The 19552-nt window shown below is 47.2% G+C and overlaps 1 protein-coding gene across 11 annotated transcripts in view; it reads left to right on the forward strand.

The window, feature by feature from the left end:
* TTLL10 (tubulin tyrosine ligase like 10) overlaps positions 1 to 19552 on the forward strand; it is a 110602-nt gene that overhangs the window by 43593 nt on the left and 47457 nt on the right. The window contains exon 1 of one of the 11 annotated variants that reach the window (XM_039367700.1): positions 3344 to 4351. The exons of 8 other annotated variants lie outside the window; for them this stretch is intronic. Coding sequence is in view for 1 of the 3 variants with exons in the window: in XM_039367692.1 (XP_039223626.1) it covers positions 6128 to 6139 (12 nt within the window). In the remaining 2 variants the exon portion in view is untranslated. Of the gene's footprint in view, positions 1 to 3343; positions 4352 to 5651; positions 6140 to 19552 lie in introns of those variants that run through there. 2 more of the 11 variants (XM_039367697.1, XM_039367692.1) reach the window with 2 other exon arrangements.

Raw genomic sequence — 19552 nt, forward strand, 5'->3', positions numbered from 1 at the left:
TTCCTTTCCTTTCCTTTCCTTCCCCTTCCTTTCCTTTGCTTTCCTTCCCCTTCCTTTCCTTTCTCTCCCTTCCCTTCCCTTTCCTGCTTCCCTTCCCTTCTCTTCTACCCAACAGTGCATGTTGCGTATTTTTCTCTGTATGTATGCATGTATTTTAATGTCATTACATGCCATTAGTTGCCCAGAAAGCCTGAAGGCAACTGGACAGACAAATGTCCCCCCAAGTTGTTTCATGCGCTAAAACATGGATAAACACAGACAGCGGCTCTGGGTTCATCTCCTCCAAGGGCAGGGGTGGCATGGCCCTGAACTTTGCCCCTATAAAAACACTGCCAACGCTTTACTACATCTTCATGTCCAGGTGGCACAAGCAATAATTCCTGGAAATCAAGAGTTGTACGTTGTGGTACGTTGTTGCCCTGTTAAAAAAGGCGGGCCAGTGGTGCTGGGCCAGTGCGCTTTGCCCCAGTGGTTCCTTGCAATGTTCAAACCTTCTCAAATCTCACCCCCCCACCCCCCAGCTTGCGTCTCTTATCCCATGCTAGCTCATCCCTGCCTCTCTCCAGGCCTGATCCCGATCGATCCCCTCCAAAACCAGTCCCTGGATCTGTGGATGCCAACCCCTCGGAGCGACTCAGCCCGTTCTGTTCTTCCCCGTGGGAAAAAAAAAAAAGGAGGCGTTTTCTTGTCGCGAAAACCAAGCAGTCTTTTCATCTCTTTCCGAGGTCAGCGTGATCCCAGGCCGTTTTTTTTCCTCCGACAAAGCCAGGCGTTTGCTGCCCTGGGCATCGCAAGGGCCCGAAGTTCTCGGTTCAAAGCACCTTGGTGCCAAAAAGAAAGGGCCAAAACAGAAAGGCCAACTAGGAAAAGCAGAGATGGTGGAGATCAAACCTTTGGCATCTCTCTGCCATGGGGCTGCAAATACTTCCAGAATCCCTTTAGAGACCGTCTGGCGTGTTTTCATTCAGAGCATCACTTGATGGAATGGTTCTTGCCCACTAGGATCACATGCGAAAGAAGATCGTTCTAGGACAGCGTTGTCTTCTGTATCATGGTCAACCAACAGCACATCAAAGATCCTTTTAATCTTAGAGCAAATGATAGGACCGGAACACTCCCTTTAATTTTCCTTGGATTCTGGACAGTTTAATTGGGATGGGCAATCGTTTACCAGCTAGGAATTGGGTTTATTTTTGAAGAGAGAATTATCTTAAGTGGGCAGGGCCATATTATACCACACGGCTGTATCCCCAGGCCTGAATTTTCGGTCCGTTTTTAATTTAACGTTATCAGCAATGACTCGGAGCTTGAGGTCCGGCGACTTGACTCTCTAACTTGCTCTCAGCATTCTGTCCCTCCCTCTTCTGCAGGACAGAAAACCAGCAAGGAAAGGGTTGTGGATTTTGTGGCCGGTGGCTGGCAACCGGGGTTTACCTCTTCCTGGGTTACATCCTTTGGGAATTTTTTCAGATGCCTGGATCTAATTACTGCGATAATTGGCCATTTCATTAAGCAACACCTTGCGGGGGAAGCTGGGGACCCTGTTTTTGGAAAAACAACTCTTAAAAAAACAAAGCCTGTCGCAGGGAGGCCGTAGCTCCATTGCGGGGTTGGATTTATTGAAAATATAAATCCATTTTGTTTTACTGAATCCGCACTGCAGGTCTGCGTGTGTACAGGAGTGAAAATAAAATATTGTTGGTCCTCACCGTTCTCCCACCCACCCCCTTTCTCTCTCTCTCTCTCTCTTTATTTGCTGGCCTTTTTTTAAAAAAAGACTATTGCAGTTTAAATGAATCCTTCTGATTTATTTTCACAATCATCTTTGATTCGTTGAGGTGGGGGGAGAGGGGTTGACCGTTCCGTCGCCAAATACCTGGAGGCGTTTGATGAAAAATGCAAGGGAATTCTGGGAAAAGGGCTGGCAATAGTGGACGGCCACAGCTTGAAATCTGCTCCAGCATTTGCTCCTGGAGATGCTACCAAGGCAGTCTCTGGCTCGCCATTTCTAAGGTTTTGTGGCCTTTGTCATTCCTGCCTTCCTGCTTTGCTCTGGGAATTTCATGTCTCTTCCCCAAATCCTAATTTCTATAAATTAGGTCAGACTCTTTCTCCAGAATGAGACCCTCTGCGGATCCAACTACAATCCCTTTCTTCATCAGCAGATCGCCCACCTGTTACGTTGCCAACAAAAAGCAGAGTGTATTACCTGTTTATTGTGTGATGTTACATTGTACCTTGGGGAACACTCTGTATACGCCCCTGCATGATTTATTTTGAAAGTATTCCTTGATTTCCAGACAGTAGACGCAAGACACCGTTTCATTTAGCGACGGACCAGGTAGTCTCCTCCTCTAATGACTCTTCTGCTCTGTGCTTCTGTGCTGGGAGCAACGGAATACAGGTAATCCTCATCTTACGACCACAATATTTCCGTTGCTAAGCAGAACGGCCGTCAAGTGAGTTTTGCCCCATTTTACGACCTTTCTCGCCACAGATGTTAAGCGAATCACTGCAGTTGTTAATTTAGTAACCCGGTCGCAAAAGGCGATCACGTGACCCCGGGACCCTGCGACCGTCATAAATGCGAGGCATCCGAATTTTGATCACGTGATCATGGGGATGCTGCAAGGGCCGTGAGCGTGGAAAAACGGTCATAAGTCACCTTTTCCAGTGCCTTTGTAACTTTGGCTGGTCGCTAAATGAACCATTGTAAGTCGAGGATTCTACCTGTAATATTGGAGGGTATAATGCAGAGAGGAGGCTGAATGACCTGTTCTTGGCAAGGGGGGGGGCAAATGGGAGACAAATCTAGAACAGAAACTCGTCCAGAGAAGAACAGTTACTCTCTCCACCTCCAGCTCGGCCTAAAAGAACTTGCACTCAACTCATTTTTGTTGTGATTGTAAACGTGGTTCTTTTTCTGAGTTGGTTTGTGGCAGCCCAAATGGTTCTCCTTGAAGCATCAGTTCCGCCATCTGCCTCTGTGTTCGAAAGACCGGCATGCGCAGTGCATGTGTGTGTGTGTGTGTGTGTGTGTGTGTGTATTTAAACACCCCCCCACAAATGGCAGGATTTGGCAGTGCAGTGAAGGCCCCAACCCTTAGGCTTCCCATCACCCTTTGGATTAATAATAATAATAATAAAGTTGGAAGGTACCCTGGAGGTCATCTAGTCCAACCCCCTGCTCAGGCAGGAAACCCTATTCCATTTCAGACAAATCATTGTCCAATCTTTTCTGTAAAAGCCTCCAGTGATGGAGCACCCACAACTTCTGGAGGCAAGCAGTTCCACTGGTTAATTGTTCTCACTGTCAGGAAGTTTCTCCTTAGTTCTAGGTTGCTTCTCTCCTTGATGAGTTTCCATCCGTTGCTTCTTGTCCTGCCTTCAGGTGCTTTGGAGAATAGCTTGACTCCCTCTTCTTTGGGGCAGGATCGTTCGGCTGCAGCAGCCATCTTGCCTTTTCTGACCTCCCTTTCCTCAGAAACCCCATTGTTTGCACTCTGGCCCCGCCCAGGCCCCAAAATTATTTATTGGGCTTTGCCCAATAAATGTTGTCTGGTGAACACTTCAGCAGCTCTCTTGCGACGTACCTCTTAGCATCCCTCGGCCAGCTCTCCAAGGCAGAAATTGAAGAGGCACCATGCCCATCTCTTAGCTTGGGAGAAAGTTGGCCTAACAGCCTCAAAATCCTAGGAAACAAAGGCATTTGTGGCCTGTTCTAGCAACGGAGGTCAAAGCCGACTGCTTGCTTTGTAAAATCTGGGCCTTTCCCGTTAAAAAAGGGCTGCGTTCTTCAAAACTGGAATCGACCACAACAACCCCTAAGACTGTCTTAAGGGAGAAGTGGGTGCAACTGAATGGATGGCCCCGTTTTTCTACCCAGCTTCCAGCTTGTGGCAAGGGTGTAGCTGGCTGGGATGAGAATTTGATTCCCCCCCCCCCAAAAAAAGTGTTTTGTCCCAAAGTTGCACCCAGGTTGCAAGCTTCCTCTTTGGAAAAAACCATTTAACCTTCTTTTTAAAAAAAAAAAGGCAAATAAAAGGGAATTGCACTTGTGACTCACACGGGGTTTGATCTGGCGGGCACAAAATTCACCCATTTCTATCCAGGATAAATTTCCTTTCCCCCCCCCCTTCCCCTTTTTGTCCTCCCAGGGCTGGAACAGAGTCCCCTTTGTGGTGGGCAGGTTTCAAAGCCACCATAGGGTCCGCCGTTAGATCATATCAGACCCTTCCCCCATCCCAATCCTATCCCAAGATGGCAGGACACACCTGTTTATGGCTAGCGGCAAAGAGATTGGTCGGCCGAGGAAAATCCACCTGCCCAGGGAGGGGTCGACGAGTTACATGTAAGTGGAGCTCTTAGACTTTCTCTGTCTTTCTCCTATTCCAGCTTAAACAAGCCAGACACCCCAGACACTCTGGCAGGCACCCCGCGACGCCGTGCCTCTCTTCGCTTATTTGTTTATTTATTTTTTAAAAATTATTTTTAAGGATTTGATTTTCTTTTTCCTGGTCCGTCGCTTCAAGTCCACCAGGGTCCTTCCACCATCTTGCGGGCTCGGTGAAGGCCCGGCCGTTCTGCCACGCCGCTGCGTCCTCCCCACGCCTTTTCGCCCACGAAGGTCCCGCATCGGCAGGGTTGCGAAGTGGAAAGCTTCAAAGCCGACGTAGCTCGCCAGAGGCCTGCCTCGACTCGCACGGCTCGTGCGTTTATTGCTTTCCCATGCTTGGCTGGGACACCCAAATCATCTCGGTGGCGATGCTGCCTTTGTTAGCGTCTGTCCTGCAAGAAGACTGGCGTCGTATGTCGGATCAGCGTAAAACGGGAATTTCAATGGTGTTGCGGTTGGCTGGTACATACGTGTCTCATCTAGTTTCTTCCTTCTTCCTCCTTCTTCCTGCTTTCTTTTTGGCTCTTTTCTTTTCCCAGCGTAAACTGGAGGAAGTTCTGTACAAACAGATCAGGTTTTGTCTACTTAGAGATGGGAGGCAGGGTGGGTGAGGGGTGGGCTGAGAATTCAAACATTCACTCTTCTCTCCCAGTCGGGGCAGGTAGAGGCATAGAAACAGGTAATCTAATCTGAGGCAGCCAATGGGCGAAAAGGTAAGCCTCTCGGAGGATCGCGACAAAGAAAGCAGGTTTGCGGATCGCGGCAAGCGGGGGGCAACCAAGTTGGGGAAAACCTTCCGCGGGGGGGGGGGGGACAAGGAGGTGGCACGGAAGCAAGAGGCCAGGGTTTGTAACTGTGGTTGGATTCAAAATGCCTTTTATCTTTGTCAGATGGTGGCTTTCCATTCTTGGCCAGTTCGGTCTTTTGCGAAGAAACTCTGTTGGCCGGATCCCTGATTATTGGGGGAGGGAGCAATTAATTGGGACGCCTATTTGGGGGTATTTCTTTGATCCCTTTTTGAAGGAGCACATCCTAGAAGCTTCAAGTCCACCAGGGTCCTTCCACCATCTTGCGGGCTCGGTGAAGGCCCGGCCGTTCTGCCACGCCGCTGCGTCCTCCCCACGCCTTTTCGCCCACGAAGGTCCCGCATCGGCAGGGTTGCGAAGTGGAAAGCTTCAAAGCCGACGTAGCTCGCCAGAGGCCTGCCTCGACTCGCACGGCTCGTGCGTTTATTGCTTTCCCATGCTTGGCTGGGCTCGGTGGCGATGCTGCCTTTGTTAGCGTCTTTCCTGCAAGAAGACTGGCGTCGTATGTCGGATCAGCGTAAAACGGGAATTTCAATGGTGTTGCGGTTGGCTGGTACATACGTGTCTCATCTAGGTGTGTCTTCTTTCTTTCTTTCTTCTTCTTCTTCTTCTTCTTCTTCTTCTTCTTCTTCTTCTTCTTCTTCTTCTTCTTCTTCTTCTTCTTCTTCTTCTTCTTCTTCTTCTTCTTCTTGTTTCTTCCTTCTTCCTCCTTCTTCCTGCTTTCTTTTTGGCTCTTTTCTTTTCCCAGCGTAAACTGGAGGAAGTTCTGTACAAACAGATCAGGTTTTGTCTACTTAGAGATGGGAGGCAGGGTGGGTGAGGGGTGGGCTGAAATTTCATGAATTCAAACATTCACCTTACAACTAGCCAAACCAGTCGGGGCAGGTAGAGGCATAGAAACAGGTAATCTAATCTGAGGCAGCCAATGGGCGAAAAGGTAAGCCTCTCGGAGGATCGCGACAAAGAAAGCAGGTTTGCGGATCGCGGCAAGCGGGGGGCAACCAAGTTGGGGAAAACCTTCCGCGGGGGGGGGGGGGACAAGGAGGTGGCACGGAAGCAAGAGGCCAGGGTTTGTAACTGTGGTTGGATTCAAAATGCCTTTTATCTTTGTCAGATGGTGGCTTTCCATTCTTGGCCAGTTCGGTCTTTTGCGAAGAAACTCTGTTGGCCGGATCCCTGATTATTGGGGGAGGGAGCAATTAATTGGGACGATCCTTTCAATCCCTATTGGGGCTGATCTTGGGGATCCCTCTGAACTGTAAAGCAGAATCTGTAGACAATGGAGAAAGGAGAGATTTTGGGGGCAACCGAAGACAGGAGTGAACAATTTCCAGGCTTGTGGCAGCCTGGAGAGGCCATTTTGAACTGGTCTTTTTTTCTCTCTCTCTCTCTCTCTTCCTTCCTTCTTTCTCTCTTGAACCTTTTGCAACTGCTGTTTGGAGGGAACGTAATGGAGCCCCTTCTTTCCTGTTCTTGCTCGGCCGAGAGGTTCTTTCTCTGCCAAACTCAACCTGCCTCTGCTTGGGTTACCTAGTTGCCCCCCCCCAAGAAGGAGACCCCAATAGGAGCAGGGGACGGCGAGCGCCGCTCTGAAGCCTCCCCAGACTGTCTCCCCATCCTCAGGTGTGGTTTTCGAGGTCCTCCCGCTCAAGAGGAACGTGGCCAACAAAGATGGCCGATTTCTGGAGGCACCTGAATTTTGGCCGCGGGTCAAGGACCGTTGGGTTGGGCGAGGGACAGAGCAGGAAGCAGTGGGTTGACGTTAGAGACGTTGTCGCGGCGTCCTTTGCTTGGCCTCCACCTGTCCACAACGTTGTTCCTTGAGCAGTTCCTCGCCGGGCCTTCCTTTTGAAAAAGCCATTTTTGTTTGTCCGTTTGGCTGCATGAGTGGCGGGCTGTACTTTGTTATTATTATTTTTTTAATGGAAAGATGCTGTTTGGATGGGTTTTGCAGCCCGACCAGTGATTCAAAGGAAAAGATGCTTTCCAAATCATTGAAAAACCCTTTCATAAGGTTTCTGTCCCTTGTCGCCACCGGCTCCGCCAACAGAAGCTGCAACTGCTGGCACAGTTTTGAGGCGGCAAAGTTTTTGCTAGGAAGCAAAGAGGGGTGAATTGGCATTGTGCAGCTGTTCAGATGTGCCCTGAACTGGAGAATTACAGAGGCCAGTATGAGTTGCCTCAAATCACACTGAGAGCCAAATTTCTCCTATTTCCCCCCCCCCCAAAAAAAATCTCAGTTAATTTTAATTGTGTTTCAAACATTTCCAACAGCATCCAGGACATGAATCTGTTTTTTTCAGACTTTATTTATTTATTCTTAAAAACTTACTTAAAAAAATAACAAGTAAATTCATAAATAAACAGATGTTTCTGTTTACTTAACAAACAGAATACCAACTTGTACACAGGCTGCCCTCTTTCCAAAAGAGGTTTTAGAATGCTGGCTGTTAAAAGAGAAATTAAGCAGAAAACTAAATGTTAGCACTTAAGAGAGGAAGATTGGGGGGCAAACTTAAGATTTACCTGGATTATATACCTCCACGCAGGTTTCATGCGCCCCATTTATCATTTTACTGGCTGATCCGGGCTTTGTGCAACCGATTCAATGGTGGATTGTACTATTTGTGAACCAGCAAAGATTTGAACGCGTGCCAAGCACGTTTCCACCTTGATGTCTTTCCTTAATAATTTTTATCTAGTTGTTTGGATGGTGCTTACACTATTAATTCTTTCTTCCAAATGTTCACTGCGTTTGGAATCAAATTAATATTGAATCTGAACTTCTAGATTTCTGCAAGGTTTTCAAGAAAGTTGAGGTCACCTTCTCCATCCCAAGCCATTGAAAGGAGGAAATTCTTCCATTTATTCATTGGATTATAAGTATCCTTGTTTTTTTTCCAGTCCTGCCTCTGCTGGTCTTTTATGTTGAAAAAGTTTGAGCCACCGACCCTGAAAATGGGAAGTAAGATTAAGCATGTAAGTCAATCCCTGCAGGATTGGCTGTTAGATGGATTTCACCCCACCTTTTCTATATTTAACAGGAAAAAAAAACCTATTTTATTCTGGGTTAGATGTGCCCTCCGGCTTCCCTTCTCCCAACCCAATAGACTAAGTTCAGGTAGCTGTAAACAGCAACAGCTTCTGCAGGGCGATCCCTGTCTTGTTTATGAGGTTTATGTTTTAGGTCCTCTGACGCGAAACCAGATTTCATGCCAAGCAGGTGCAAGGGGAAAATTGCACGTTTTAAGACTCCAAAGCCGAGACTTTGCTTTGTTTCAAAGACTCCCGTGCTTGGAGGAAAAAAAACCTTCGCCAGCAAGCATATCTACCCAGCGGTGGCCATTCCAAGAAACTTCGAAATGAAATCATAATTAAAAAGAGAGGGGGGGGGCCCCACGGCCAAAACCACTCATGGTCTCCTTGCCGGCCGTTGCTTTGAGGGAGCCAAACGTAGGTCTGCAAAAGAACCTCGGATGTTGATTGCAGGACTTTTTTCTTCTCAAAGGGCCGGTTCCGACTCTGTATGGGGAAGGACCTTGCTTGCTCCTGAGTTTGGGGGAAAAAAAAAAAATCACAACAAAAATGGGAACTGCCAAGCGCCATTGGTAGGGTTAAACTTGGAGCCGTAGGCTGGACACGGTAGCAAAAGTGGTTAATCAGTAATTTGGGGAAGAATTAGGAGGTTGTAGGAAAGCACAAGGTTTTAATGACTTTTTTTAGGGGGGGGGGGTGTCATCTGTATTTTGTTGAGGAAGAGACTTGGTCTTTAACCTTTCCAGTGCTCAAGGACAGTCTCCCAGAAAGGTTACGTTAAAATTTCCACCCCTTTCCTTTCTCAATTAGATTTAAAAAAAAAAAGAATGGGCAAAGATGCTATCGCTGAAGCAGGCATGAGCAGGGGGAAATGGCATTTAAGCTCCCCCCTCAGAACCAGCAGCAAAGAAAGCCAGCCTGTCCCTTTCCACTCCAGAAGCTATTTATTTGATGATGCTTCCAGATAAGAGCTTTCTTTTCTCATTCTTTGTTCTTCTTGGCCTCTTTGGCTGTTGATTAAGACTTAGCCGGGCAGGCTAACCAACAAGTTAAGAGTGAGGCGTGTTTCCCCCCCCCACTTTCCTAACCTCTTGACTCACATTCCTTTTGAGGCCTGGAGCAACCTGGATCAGAAACCAGTAGCACAGCATTCCCAGTTTGGAAGATTATGGATGTCTGTCTTTGTAAAAGCCACTGGGAACGCGGTCTATCTATTACTCCAGAAATGGGGGCTCAAAACAATGGGAAGGAAGGAAGGAAGGAAGGAAGGAAGGAAGGGAGGGAGGGAGGGAGGAAGGGAGGGAGGGAGGATAGAAACATGAAAGAGAAGGAAAAACGAGGAAGGAAGGGAGGGAGGAGAAAAGAAACATGAAAGAGAAGGAAAAAATAAAGGAGGAAGGAAGGAGAAAAAGGGAGGGGAGAAGGGAGGGAGGAAAGAAACATGAAAGAGAAAGAAAAAATAAAAGCAGGAAGGAAGGAAGGAAGGAGAAAAAGGGAGGGGGAAGGAAAGGAGGGAGGAAAGAAACATGAAAGAGAAGGAAAAAATGAAAGGAGGAAGGAAGGAAGGAAGGAAGGAAGGAAAAAGGGAGGGGAAGGGAGAGAGGGAGGAAAGAAACATGAAAGAGAAGGAAAAAAGGAAAGGAAGGAAGGAAGGAAGGAAGGAAGGAAAAAGGGAGGGGAAGGGAGAGAGGGAGGAAAGAAACATGAAAGAGAAGGAAAAAAGGAAAGGAAGGAAGGAAGGAAGGAAGGAAAACCTCAAAGGGAAGAAAGTTACCACCTCTTCTCAGCCTTTTCCTTGTCTGCTCCCACTTCCCTTTTCCTTTCTTCCCAGGCTCAAGCATTGGCCCAAAGGGGGTGATGATTAACCAAACAAAGACTGTCACCTGGACAACAGCGCAGGTGGATTTGCATTTTGTGGGTACCTAATGTCTGGAAACTACGTGCTTCCAGAGCGCTGGCAAAAAGGGGGGGGGGGTTTCTTTGTTTGCTTGTTCATATGCCTTGCCTGTCTGTGTGTGTGTGGTTTTTTTTACCTGCAACAAAAGCAGTGTGCCATTGTTTTCTTTTCTCGCCTCTCCTGAGGGCACGGATTCCAAACTCTTCTTTTAATTTTCTCTTTCTTTTCCTCCTCTCTCCCCCCCCCCCATTGCCTTTGCAGAAGGGCCAACTTTAAGAAAGTGCCCCCCCCATACCCTCCCATTTGTCCTTTTAGCAGAAAATTGAGACCGGGGCAATTTCTTAGAGGGTCTGCCAGATTGCCACTTTGCTCGAAGAGGTTTTTCGCCTTCCCACCAGTGCCCTTTTTTGGAGCAGCAACTGTGTGGGTGTTTCGGTTGGCTTACGAGCCGGTTGGCGGTTCAGGAAATGGCCTCAAGAACTGGCTTTGGATAATCTTGGCATGGAAAGTGGTAATTTGGAAGGGCTGGCTTCATGTTCCCTTTGCCCTTGGACCCGAGGGAGACTCGGTGGGTCCTTTAGGCAGACAGCAAGAGAAACAGCAGTTGCGGAGCTGACTTATGCGCGGGTTCATAGAATAACAGAAAAGCAGAGTTGGAAGGCACCTTAGAAGTCTTCCAGCATGGCTGGCTGAGGAATTCTGGGAACTGAAGTCCACAAGTCGTAAAGCAGCCACGTTGGGAGACCCCTGCCCTAGACCATTCCAGACAGGTGGCTGGTCAATCTCTTCTTCAAAGCCTCCAATGATGGAGCCCCCACAACCTCTGAAGGCACCAAGCCGTTCCACTGATTAATTGTTCTAACTGTCAGGAAATTCCTCCTTAGTTCTAGGTTGCTTCTCTCTCCTTGATCAGTTTCCATCCGTTGCGTCTTGTCCTGCTTTCAGGGGCTTTGGAGGATAGGTTGACCCCCCCCTCCCTCTTCTTTGTGGCATCCCCTGAGATATTGGACCATTGCTATCTTATTTTAACTCAGGCCTATGGGTCTGAATGTCTTGCTGAAGAGGACCCAAGTGGGGAAATGGTTGTGTGGGGTGCTGAAGAGGGATTCAAACAAAAACTAATCAAAATTCAGAATGACACCCCCCCTCCCCCCAAAAAATATCAGAGAGAAGTGATAGAATGGTGCTGTTACCTGGTAGAAACCAGTTGATTTCTTGTCAAATTGTGCTTTTTACCAGCTAGGGAATGATAAATAGCAGAAGGATGTTTATTTTGAGCACCCAAATTCTACCTTTTGTAAAATTCCTAATAGTGTTGGCATGTGGCAGAAGGGAGGGAGAGAGGAAGGAAGGAAGGAAGGAAGGAAGGAAGGAAGGAAGGAAGGAAGGAAGGAAGGAAGGAAGGAAGGAAGGAAGGAAGGATTATACTGCACATGGAAATTATTCAGAATCTCTGATATTAATCTCTGGTGCAAACAGAAGACTGAGTTGGGATAACTATTCCCCAGTCAGATTGGCACCAGCTGTTTAAAGCCAAACAATATGAAAATTAGTCATCGTTCTATTATCAAAATAGCTAGGATGTTTAATTATCTTTGGATAATTAGCAAAGATCTTCTCAAAAGCTAGTGATCCTAAAATTACATCCATGAATCTTTCATTGAACTGAAAGCAAAACTCTTTCCAGCTACTCAAAGTCTAAGATTTTGACTCCTGGGTCTTTCCATTTGCCAAATGCAGAAAAAAAAATAGCCCTCTTGAGTGTCCCCAGTCTAAATGGCAAAGCCTTTTGTATATGGTCCTTAACCTTTGCTATCCGAAGCAGCAAAATCACAATTAAGAACACAGCACGGAGATTTCTCCAGCTCTTGGCATTCAGGGCTCAGACTCTTGATGGAGAAAAAAAAAGGCCTTAATTTGGAAACTTAAGAGAGTAGAAAACAGTCATCTGACTTTGGCCATTCTGCAGCGATTTGGCTACCAGTTTTATGAGAATTGCCTCCCCAAATTGCAAACATGCCCACCAGCCCACAAAAGCAACATCTGGGGATAGAGTCAGTTTCCAGAAACAGATTCCCCCCTCCCCTTCCTTATGGTATTCCAAATCATTTCTGATCTCTCTTAGTTTAGAAAGGCAGGGGTGTGGCTTAGAGAGAAGGGGGTGGAGCTTCCAGGTAACCTTGTCCTCCAGACTCCGTCCTTTGGAAAGGCACATGCATCCTGGTGCGTTCTGCTAAAAACCCTGGAAACAAAGGTGCCAATTCAGAGATTTCGTCTCTGGCAAGGCAATCATTGGCCACCGTCTTCTGGATCTTGTCTAAATCCTTTGCTGCTTTCCATCAAATTCTTTCAGAAGAAAGACTGGAAACAAAGCAAACAAGCTATTAAAATAGAGATTTTTTTTTTTTTAACAGCCATTGGTACAAACTCCTCATTATTTCTGTTTTTCTTACTTTTTCAATCCACAAATGCTGGTTTGGCAGGAGCAGTTCAGGGGTGGGAGATTTAAAAAAAAAAAGGCAAGCAATCTATTTTGTATGGGTTAAATGAAACCTTCCCGGTTTATCAGCCCGGATTTGATTTCTTTTCTCTTTTTTTGATCGTTTCCTTATAATCAAGGGAAAAGAAGTAGAGATGGGTCCAATTAGGTGTTAGCAAAGAAAATATTCTTGTAGCCAAATGCACGGTTTGCGCCGACAGAGGAGGACTTTCCCTCTTCCTTCTGTAACTTAATGCCCAAGCATCGTCCAGATCCCTTTCCAGGATTTGGGAAATGTTTTCTGGACCCCCGCAAATCAAAAGGATGGAGAAGCAAAACCGAGCAGTCGCCAAGATTGCGACTGTCCAGCTTTGCACCTGTCCAATTTTTGCAAAACCAGGTTTGGGCTCCTTATAAAAACCGCCCACCGTGCCGATTTTGATTTTGAAAAGTGCTTCTGAATGCTTGCTTAGAGAAGAAAATGGGCTTTTAAACACGCGCAGCTTGGAGAGGAAAGGCATTCAAAATAGAACATTTTACTTGCGTATTTTCATGCAAACGAAGCATTGTTATTGTAGGCTTGGGCTGCCAGAATTGGCCCTGCATCTAGTTTTGATCTGACATTTATTTCAGCGGGCGCAAAAGACTGAATAGGTTCCTTTGTACAAAGGTGGACTCAGAGGAAGGAATGGAACAATCGTGGTTTAGCAACAATAAAATACCACTAGGCCCTGATGACATAGGGAGGGCTGTTGAGCAATTGCAAGAAAGGCAGTTAGTGTTCTTTGTCTCTTTTCCAGGAAGTAATCTCTATTACTCAGTAGGAGTTACACCTTTAAGAACTCTAGTGGTCAACCCACCGGGGACTTCTGAATAACAGCAACCACATCATAATCATTCTTCCCCAGCGCGAAAAGTTCTCGTGCGTGAAAGCAACAGATTGAGAAGAACGCCAATTATGGAATTGGCCCATCTTGTTTTTTTTTGCAAAACGGCCGGTTAGCGCACTAGCTGCCGACCGAGGGTTTGAGATGCGTTCCAATTGGAGATCCTGCCCACTTTAACGCTATAAAATGGGGCATCTTTCCTCTCTGGAGGAACAACATAAAAAAGAATAATAATAATAATATTGACAACAATAGCAGCAATTATAATACAAGGAGCAGATGCTTGATGGGCAGCCCAGAGCCAATTCTCAAATGCAGAATTTAAGAATTTAGCTGCGCCTTGGAAGCAGGCGTCCAAAATAGGTTATTACCAATATTTTTCATATTCGGAGGCTGAAATGATTGTTAAGCATCCAAAGTTTCTGGCTTTACTAGCTGAATACATTTAGTTTCTGCTAAGCCTTGTAGTTGGAGAGAAAAAAATCCTGGCAGGTTTTTGTGTCTTTCGAGTTTTGGGTTGCATTTTGGGGTTCCTGCCCTCTTGTCAAGAGGAGTCCACAGAGAGCCAAAGTATCAATATACAGGTAGTCCTCGTTTAGTGACCATTTGAATTTACAACAGCACTGAAAAAAAAAGGGACTGAGGACCATTTTTCACCCTTACGACCACTGCAGCATCGCCAGGGTCGCGCGGCTTACAATTCGGATGCTGGACAATCGACTCACATTTATGACGGTTGCTGTGTCCTGGAGTCACGTTTTGCGACCTTCGGACAAGCCAAGTCAAGGGGAAGCCAGATTTACTTAACTAATTTAAGAACTGCAGGGATTCGCTTAACAGATGCGGTGAGGAAAGTCGTAAAATGGGACAAAGCTCACTGAACGGATTTCTCACCTAGCCGACAGAAATTTTGAGCTCAGTTGTGGTCGTACGTTGAGGACTACCTGTCGTTTGTTAAACAATTTCCCCTTTGCTGCAGAAGCCTCTTAATTCCTTTTAAGACCCTACGGGAACGTTTCTCTCTTGCATTGCACAGGTGATCCCAGTTCTGAAAACAAATAGACACTCCTTCGGGCAAACTTTGAAAAAAGTGGAGTTAATTGCTGAAAAAAGAGAAAAGAAAGAGAAACTCCTTTATTCCTTCCAGTGACTAATCTAGCAGAAGTATTTGTGACCTTAATTAATGTAATACACACACACATACCTGCGAAGGCGGAGAAAAAGGGAGAGAAATATTGGAAGCTGACTTCAAACCTTTGCTTTGTAATTTGTCCTACCCGACGTGGCAATTTGTTTTCCAAAATCTGGCCAAGGGGAGAGAGGGCAACTTTCGAATGGCTTGGTCTCTGCTCCTTTTTAAAAAAAAAAAAAAAAAAAAAAAAGATGGCATTTATTTGGACGTTTAGGCCAATTGCTCTGATTTGTTTTGATTTTTGTTTAATATATATTTTTACTTCACTCTGGAAGTGAAGACCAGCACTGGCTCCATCTGGAGGGAGAGAGCTGGGGAAGGAGAAAGGGAGGGTGGGAAAGAAAGAGAAATTAAAACTTGACCTTGTTTAATAAGTTAGCCACGTAATTCGTACCGTTGCAAAGCACAGTTTTAGGGGATTAATCTCCTGCGTAGGTGTCCCGCGGATTGGCACCAGGTTTGAAACCGACGTAAGGTGTGCATGTGTGTGTGTGTTTTCCTCCCCAAAGTTGTAGGTTTTGTGTTTGAAGAGTGAGCTTTTGTGTGCCAGCTCTGACTGAAGGAGCCTTCTCTTACCTTGGCGTTTTTCCCTGGCCTCCAACGCGTGGTAGCAATGGAAATAAAAACCAGTCAATTTTTTTTTTTGGTCTCCAAAGCTGGCAGTGCTTCATTGGAGCTGAATTGGGTTTATCGGTGCAGTTGCAAGCTTTTGGCGTAATCAACCTCTAGTTCAGATATCACCATAAACCAGAACACGTTCTTTTGAAAGGCCCGGCTTAGCTCTGGTGCCACTGTAGCTTGGTAAATCCTGATTTAACAGCTTTACATCTTGGGCTACCTCTTTTGGTTTAAACTAGCATTAAGCAAACTCCTGTCTGGAAGAATGCACAAGTCTAGTTTAAAACTTGGGGTTTCAGGCACCAGATACCCAAAGAAATCTACATGGATTACGATCAAAAGTAGGAATCCACCCCAAATCTTTCCACGTTTGCTGTCATTTATTTCTGCTTCCACACACCTTTGCTTGGCGTCTACCCTCGTGTCGAACCAGGGAGAGGGAGAGGGGAAAATTCCCACCCTCTGGCAAGGGCTGATATTTTGGAATTGTTATTCTTTTTTCTCGCCGTCCTTTATTTCAGCCGGAACGTCCATTCTGGGAAGCCATCGGCATCTTACTGGGCAGCGTTGGATGTTTTATCTGTTTCTAATACTGCCTGGTAAAGATGTTGATGGCTTCTCCCATTCAACGCGAGCCCTCTTGGGGGGGAGGAAAAAATAGATCAGCTGGTGGCCAAAACTGGAGAAGAAAGAGAGGGAATGGTGGATTCAGGAAGGAAGGAAAAAAAATACCCTTTTCCTTTTTTTTTTCCTCTAAAGAATGAGTGATGGGATCGAGAACGTGACCTTTGAGCCAAAATGGGAAGCTCTCACCGTATTTATTTAGCATGCAGTCCTCATGAAGAATCCCCTTGGTGGGGTTTACTTCGGAGTAAAGATGCCCCACAAAATGGGGTTTCCTTTCTCAACCCCGACGGCCAGCTCTTGCCCTTTGCAAGCAGAGCAGGCCCAAATTTTGGGAACGTATCGGCATCAGCTGCATGATAACCATGTTCCCCTCCGTGTTTTTTTCGGCTGAGCTGTGCCCGCAAGATATTTCAATATTACAGGGGGGCTTGCAGACACCTGGCAGATGCTAAACAAAGAGGGCTCTGCTGGAGTTCGGCCCGTCTATTTTTATACATATTTGTACACACACGGACCCACACGCAGAGATGCACACCCCTTAGTTTGAAAGTTCCACCTGCTCTTTCTTTACTGCCTCGGACGGGTAATTGTGATTTTTACAGCCTCGAAAGGCGGAAAAGGGTAGTTGAACGCTGGTGTTTTACAAGCAACGGATTCCCCCCCCCCCCCGACTCGTGAACTTGCCGATGTGCCAACGACTGCCAGATGATGGTCCTCTGTGGGCATCTTACTAGACAGTGCTGGATTTTGTCCGTGTACTCTAACACTGTCTGGTAACGATGTTTAAAGAGCGAGCCAAACTACTACGCTCCCCGGATGTCTTCAAAGTGCATGAATCCGAATCGAGGCTAGCTAAAAAGTAAGACGTGTGCTGGTGAGAGAGGCACAGAGTCTAATTCCTCTGATGTTCAACTGTCATGCTTCTCAACCTCAGCAGCTCGAAGGTAATAATAATAATAATAAAGTTGGAAGGGACCTTGGAGGTCATCTAGTCCAACCCCCTGCTCAGGCAGGAAACCCCATCCCATTTCAGACAAGGGGCTGTCCAGTCTCTTCTTAAAAACCTCCAGTGTTGGAGCATTCACCCCTTCTGGAGGCAGGTTGTTCCACGGGTTACTTGTCCTCCCTGTCAGGAAGTTTGTGGACTTCAACTCCCAGGATTCCTCAGCCAGCCAGGGAATTCTGGGAGTTGAAGTCCAGACGTCTTTCAATTGCCGAGGTTGAGAAGCACTGCTCTGGGGCAAATAAATTACCCTGCCCATCAGGATGGGACTGGGAAATGGGTTCAGGGTTGCGTTTTCTTCGATTTGATAGGCAACTTGGCTCGCTTGCGTGAGATGTCTGGCAGTGGAGCCTTGATGCTCTTTCCAGTTGCATGCTTGCTCCATCTTTTACTGATTAAGATTGAGGGGGGGTGGGCAATCTGGGGCAGGGACTCTACATCTGGCTCCTCAGAATAGTGGGAAGGGGGGGGAGGTAGATAAAGGAGACTGAATAAAAAGAACTATGCACGAAAAAGAACACAATAAAGATCAGCAAAAGAGACAACATGTTTTAGGGAGCGAAGCCCTACCAGGGTCTTAAACTCTGATTAGGGCAGTGAGCATCGGCATTGTGGTTTAAAGCCAGCCCGGGGCCCAAAGAGTTAGTTGAATTTATATCAAGCGTACATCTATATTTATTAGTGGGTTCTGATGTAATAAAAGAGTTACTCAGTTGATCCTCGGTGATCAAAGCTGTAAGTTACTCTTGGCTTAGACCAGCTTGCAAGGGGATTATTTTGAATGAGATACCCTCTGTGGACCCTTGGGCTGTTGTTGTTTTGTTTTTCAAGGAACAACAACAATCGCACACTCCTCGTAACAGTAATTGACACGTTCACCCAGCTTGCCCTGCTGTTCTCCCTTAAAGGGAAGGGAGGTTTTGCCCTGCCCTTGTTTAACTTTTGCGGCGAAGGGATGAATGGCAGGCAGTGCCAGATTGAGCTCAGCGGCCCAGTGAGTCATCTGAGGTCACGCCCAACTCAGTTTTTCCAGAACCTGGCTCTTCTTCAACCTTTCCACCCAGGAATCCTCAGAAAGGCACCCTAGGCTACCTCTCTCCCTCTCTCTCTCCCTCTCTCTCTCCCTCTTTCTCCCTCTCCCCCTCTCTCTCCCTCTCCCTCTTCCTCTCTCCCTCTCTCTCTCTTTCCCTCCCTCTCCCTCTCTCCCTTTCTCTCCCTCTCCCTCTCTCTCCCTCTCCTCCCTCTCTCCCTCTCTCTCTCCCTCTCCCTCCCTCTTCCTCTCTCTCTCCCTCTCTCTCTTTCCCTTCCTCTCCCTCTCTCCCTTTCTCTCCCTCTCCCTCTCTCTCCCTCTCCTCCCTCTCTCTCCCCTCCCTCTCTCTCCTCTCTCTCTCTCTCTCCCTCCCTCTTCCTCTCTCTCTCCCTCTCTCTCTCTTTCCCTCCTCTCCCTCTCCCCTTCTCTCCCTCTCTTCCCTCTCTCTCCTCTCCCTCTCTCTCTCTCTCCCTCTCTCTCTCCCTCTCCCCCCCTCTCTCTCTTTCCTCCCTCTCCCTCTCCTCCCTCTCCCTCTCTCCCTCTCCCCCCTCTCTCTCCCTCTCCCTCTCTCCCGTCCCCCCTCTCTCTCCTAGAAACACAGATTGGGTGGGTAGTTTTACATCATTTGAAAATCAGGCTAAGCCTGGGAGGGTATCGGCCAAGATTGTCCTGGCCAGACCTAACAAAAGGGTTAGACCTAGAACCAAGAAACTAGAACCCCTTCCATTAGTCTTCTCCCCCCGGTTTGGTTTCCCCACCCTGGGGCTCTTTAGCAGAGTCCTCCGACTCTGGGAAGGGATCCTCCACCCTTCACACATCGCTGGGGGTGATGCCTGTCATTCCTTCAGAAGTCCATCCAGATTGGCTTCACTTTTCATGCCCTGGCCAACTCGGTCCCTCTCGGGTAGCCCGGTCAAGAAGCAGAGATGGGGTCGGCCAGGCCAGGCCAGGCCATCCACTCTCCACTTGGAGCTTCCCAACTCAACCAGAACTGGGGGGGAAAGGCATTGGAAGAGCAGGCGGAGAAGATCTAAACCCCGCTTCTCCAGGGATCCCTCCACTAGATTTACAGTCTGGATCTCGGTCAATACGTCTTGCGTGGCCCCATTAGTGTTTGCGCATCACCACCGTAATATCGATAACACCGTTAAGTATCAGCGATGATGTTAACGATGATGGCTTTTTCTTCATAATTCTTCATTGATTGCTTGTACGGGCTTTCTCCCATTCAGAGGAACCGCACAGAAAACAGCAATTGCAATCTTTCTGTTGGCTTCCGGGGAGGCCGGATCCAGATAAAAGAGTTTGAGAAACTCTCTCCATGATGGGGGGGAGTCTTCAGTCCCCACCACCCACCCTTGCGGTCCTGTAGCCAGGCTGTCTAAAAAAACGGATAAACGGATGTGCCAGTCGGACTATTAAACGCTTCACGGTTTTGCCTCCGATCAAACTGGCTTCCCTCTTCCTCCTTTCCTAGATTTATTAGTTCGATCAACACCATGCGAAGGAGTGGGAGACGGGGCTGTGGGGTTACTGATTAACCGGGTAGAAACGGCCGTTGAGGAAATGCAGAATGAGCCC

This window comes from Crotalus tigris, unplaced genomic scaffold, assembly GCF_016545835.1.
Source record: "Crotalus tigris isolate CLP2741 ecotype Arizona unplaced genomic scaffold, ASM1654583v1 scf7180000020588.15403103151:6194809, whole genome shotgun sequence".
NCBI lineage: Eukaryota > Metazoa > Chordata > Lepidosauria > Squamata > Viperidae > Crotalus > Crotalus tigris.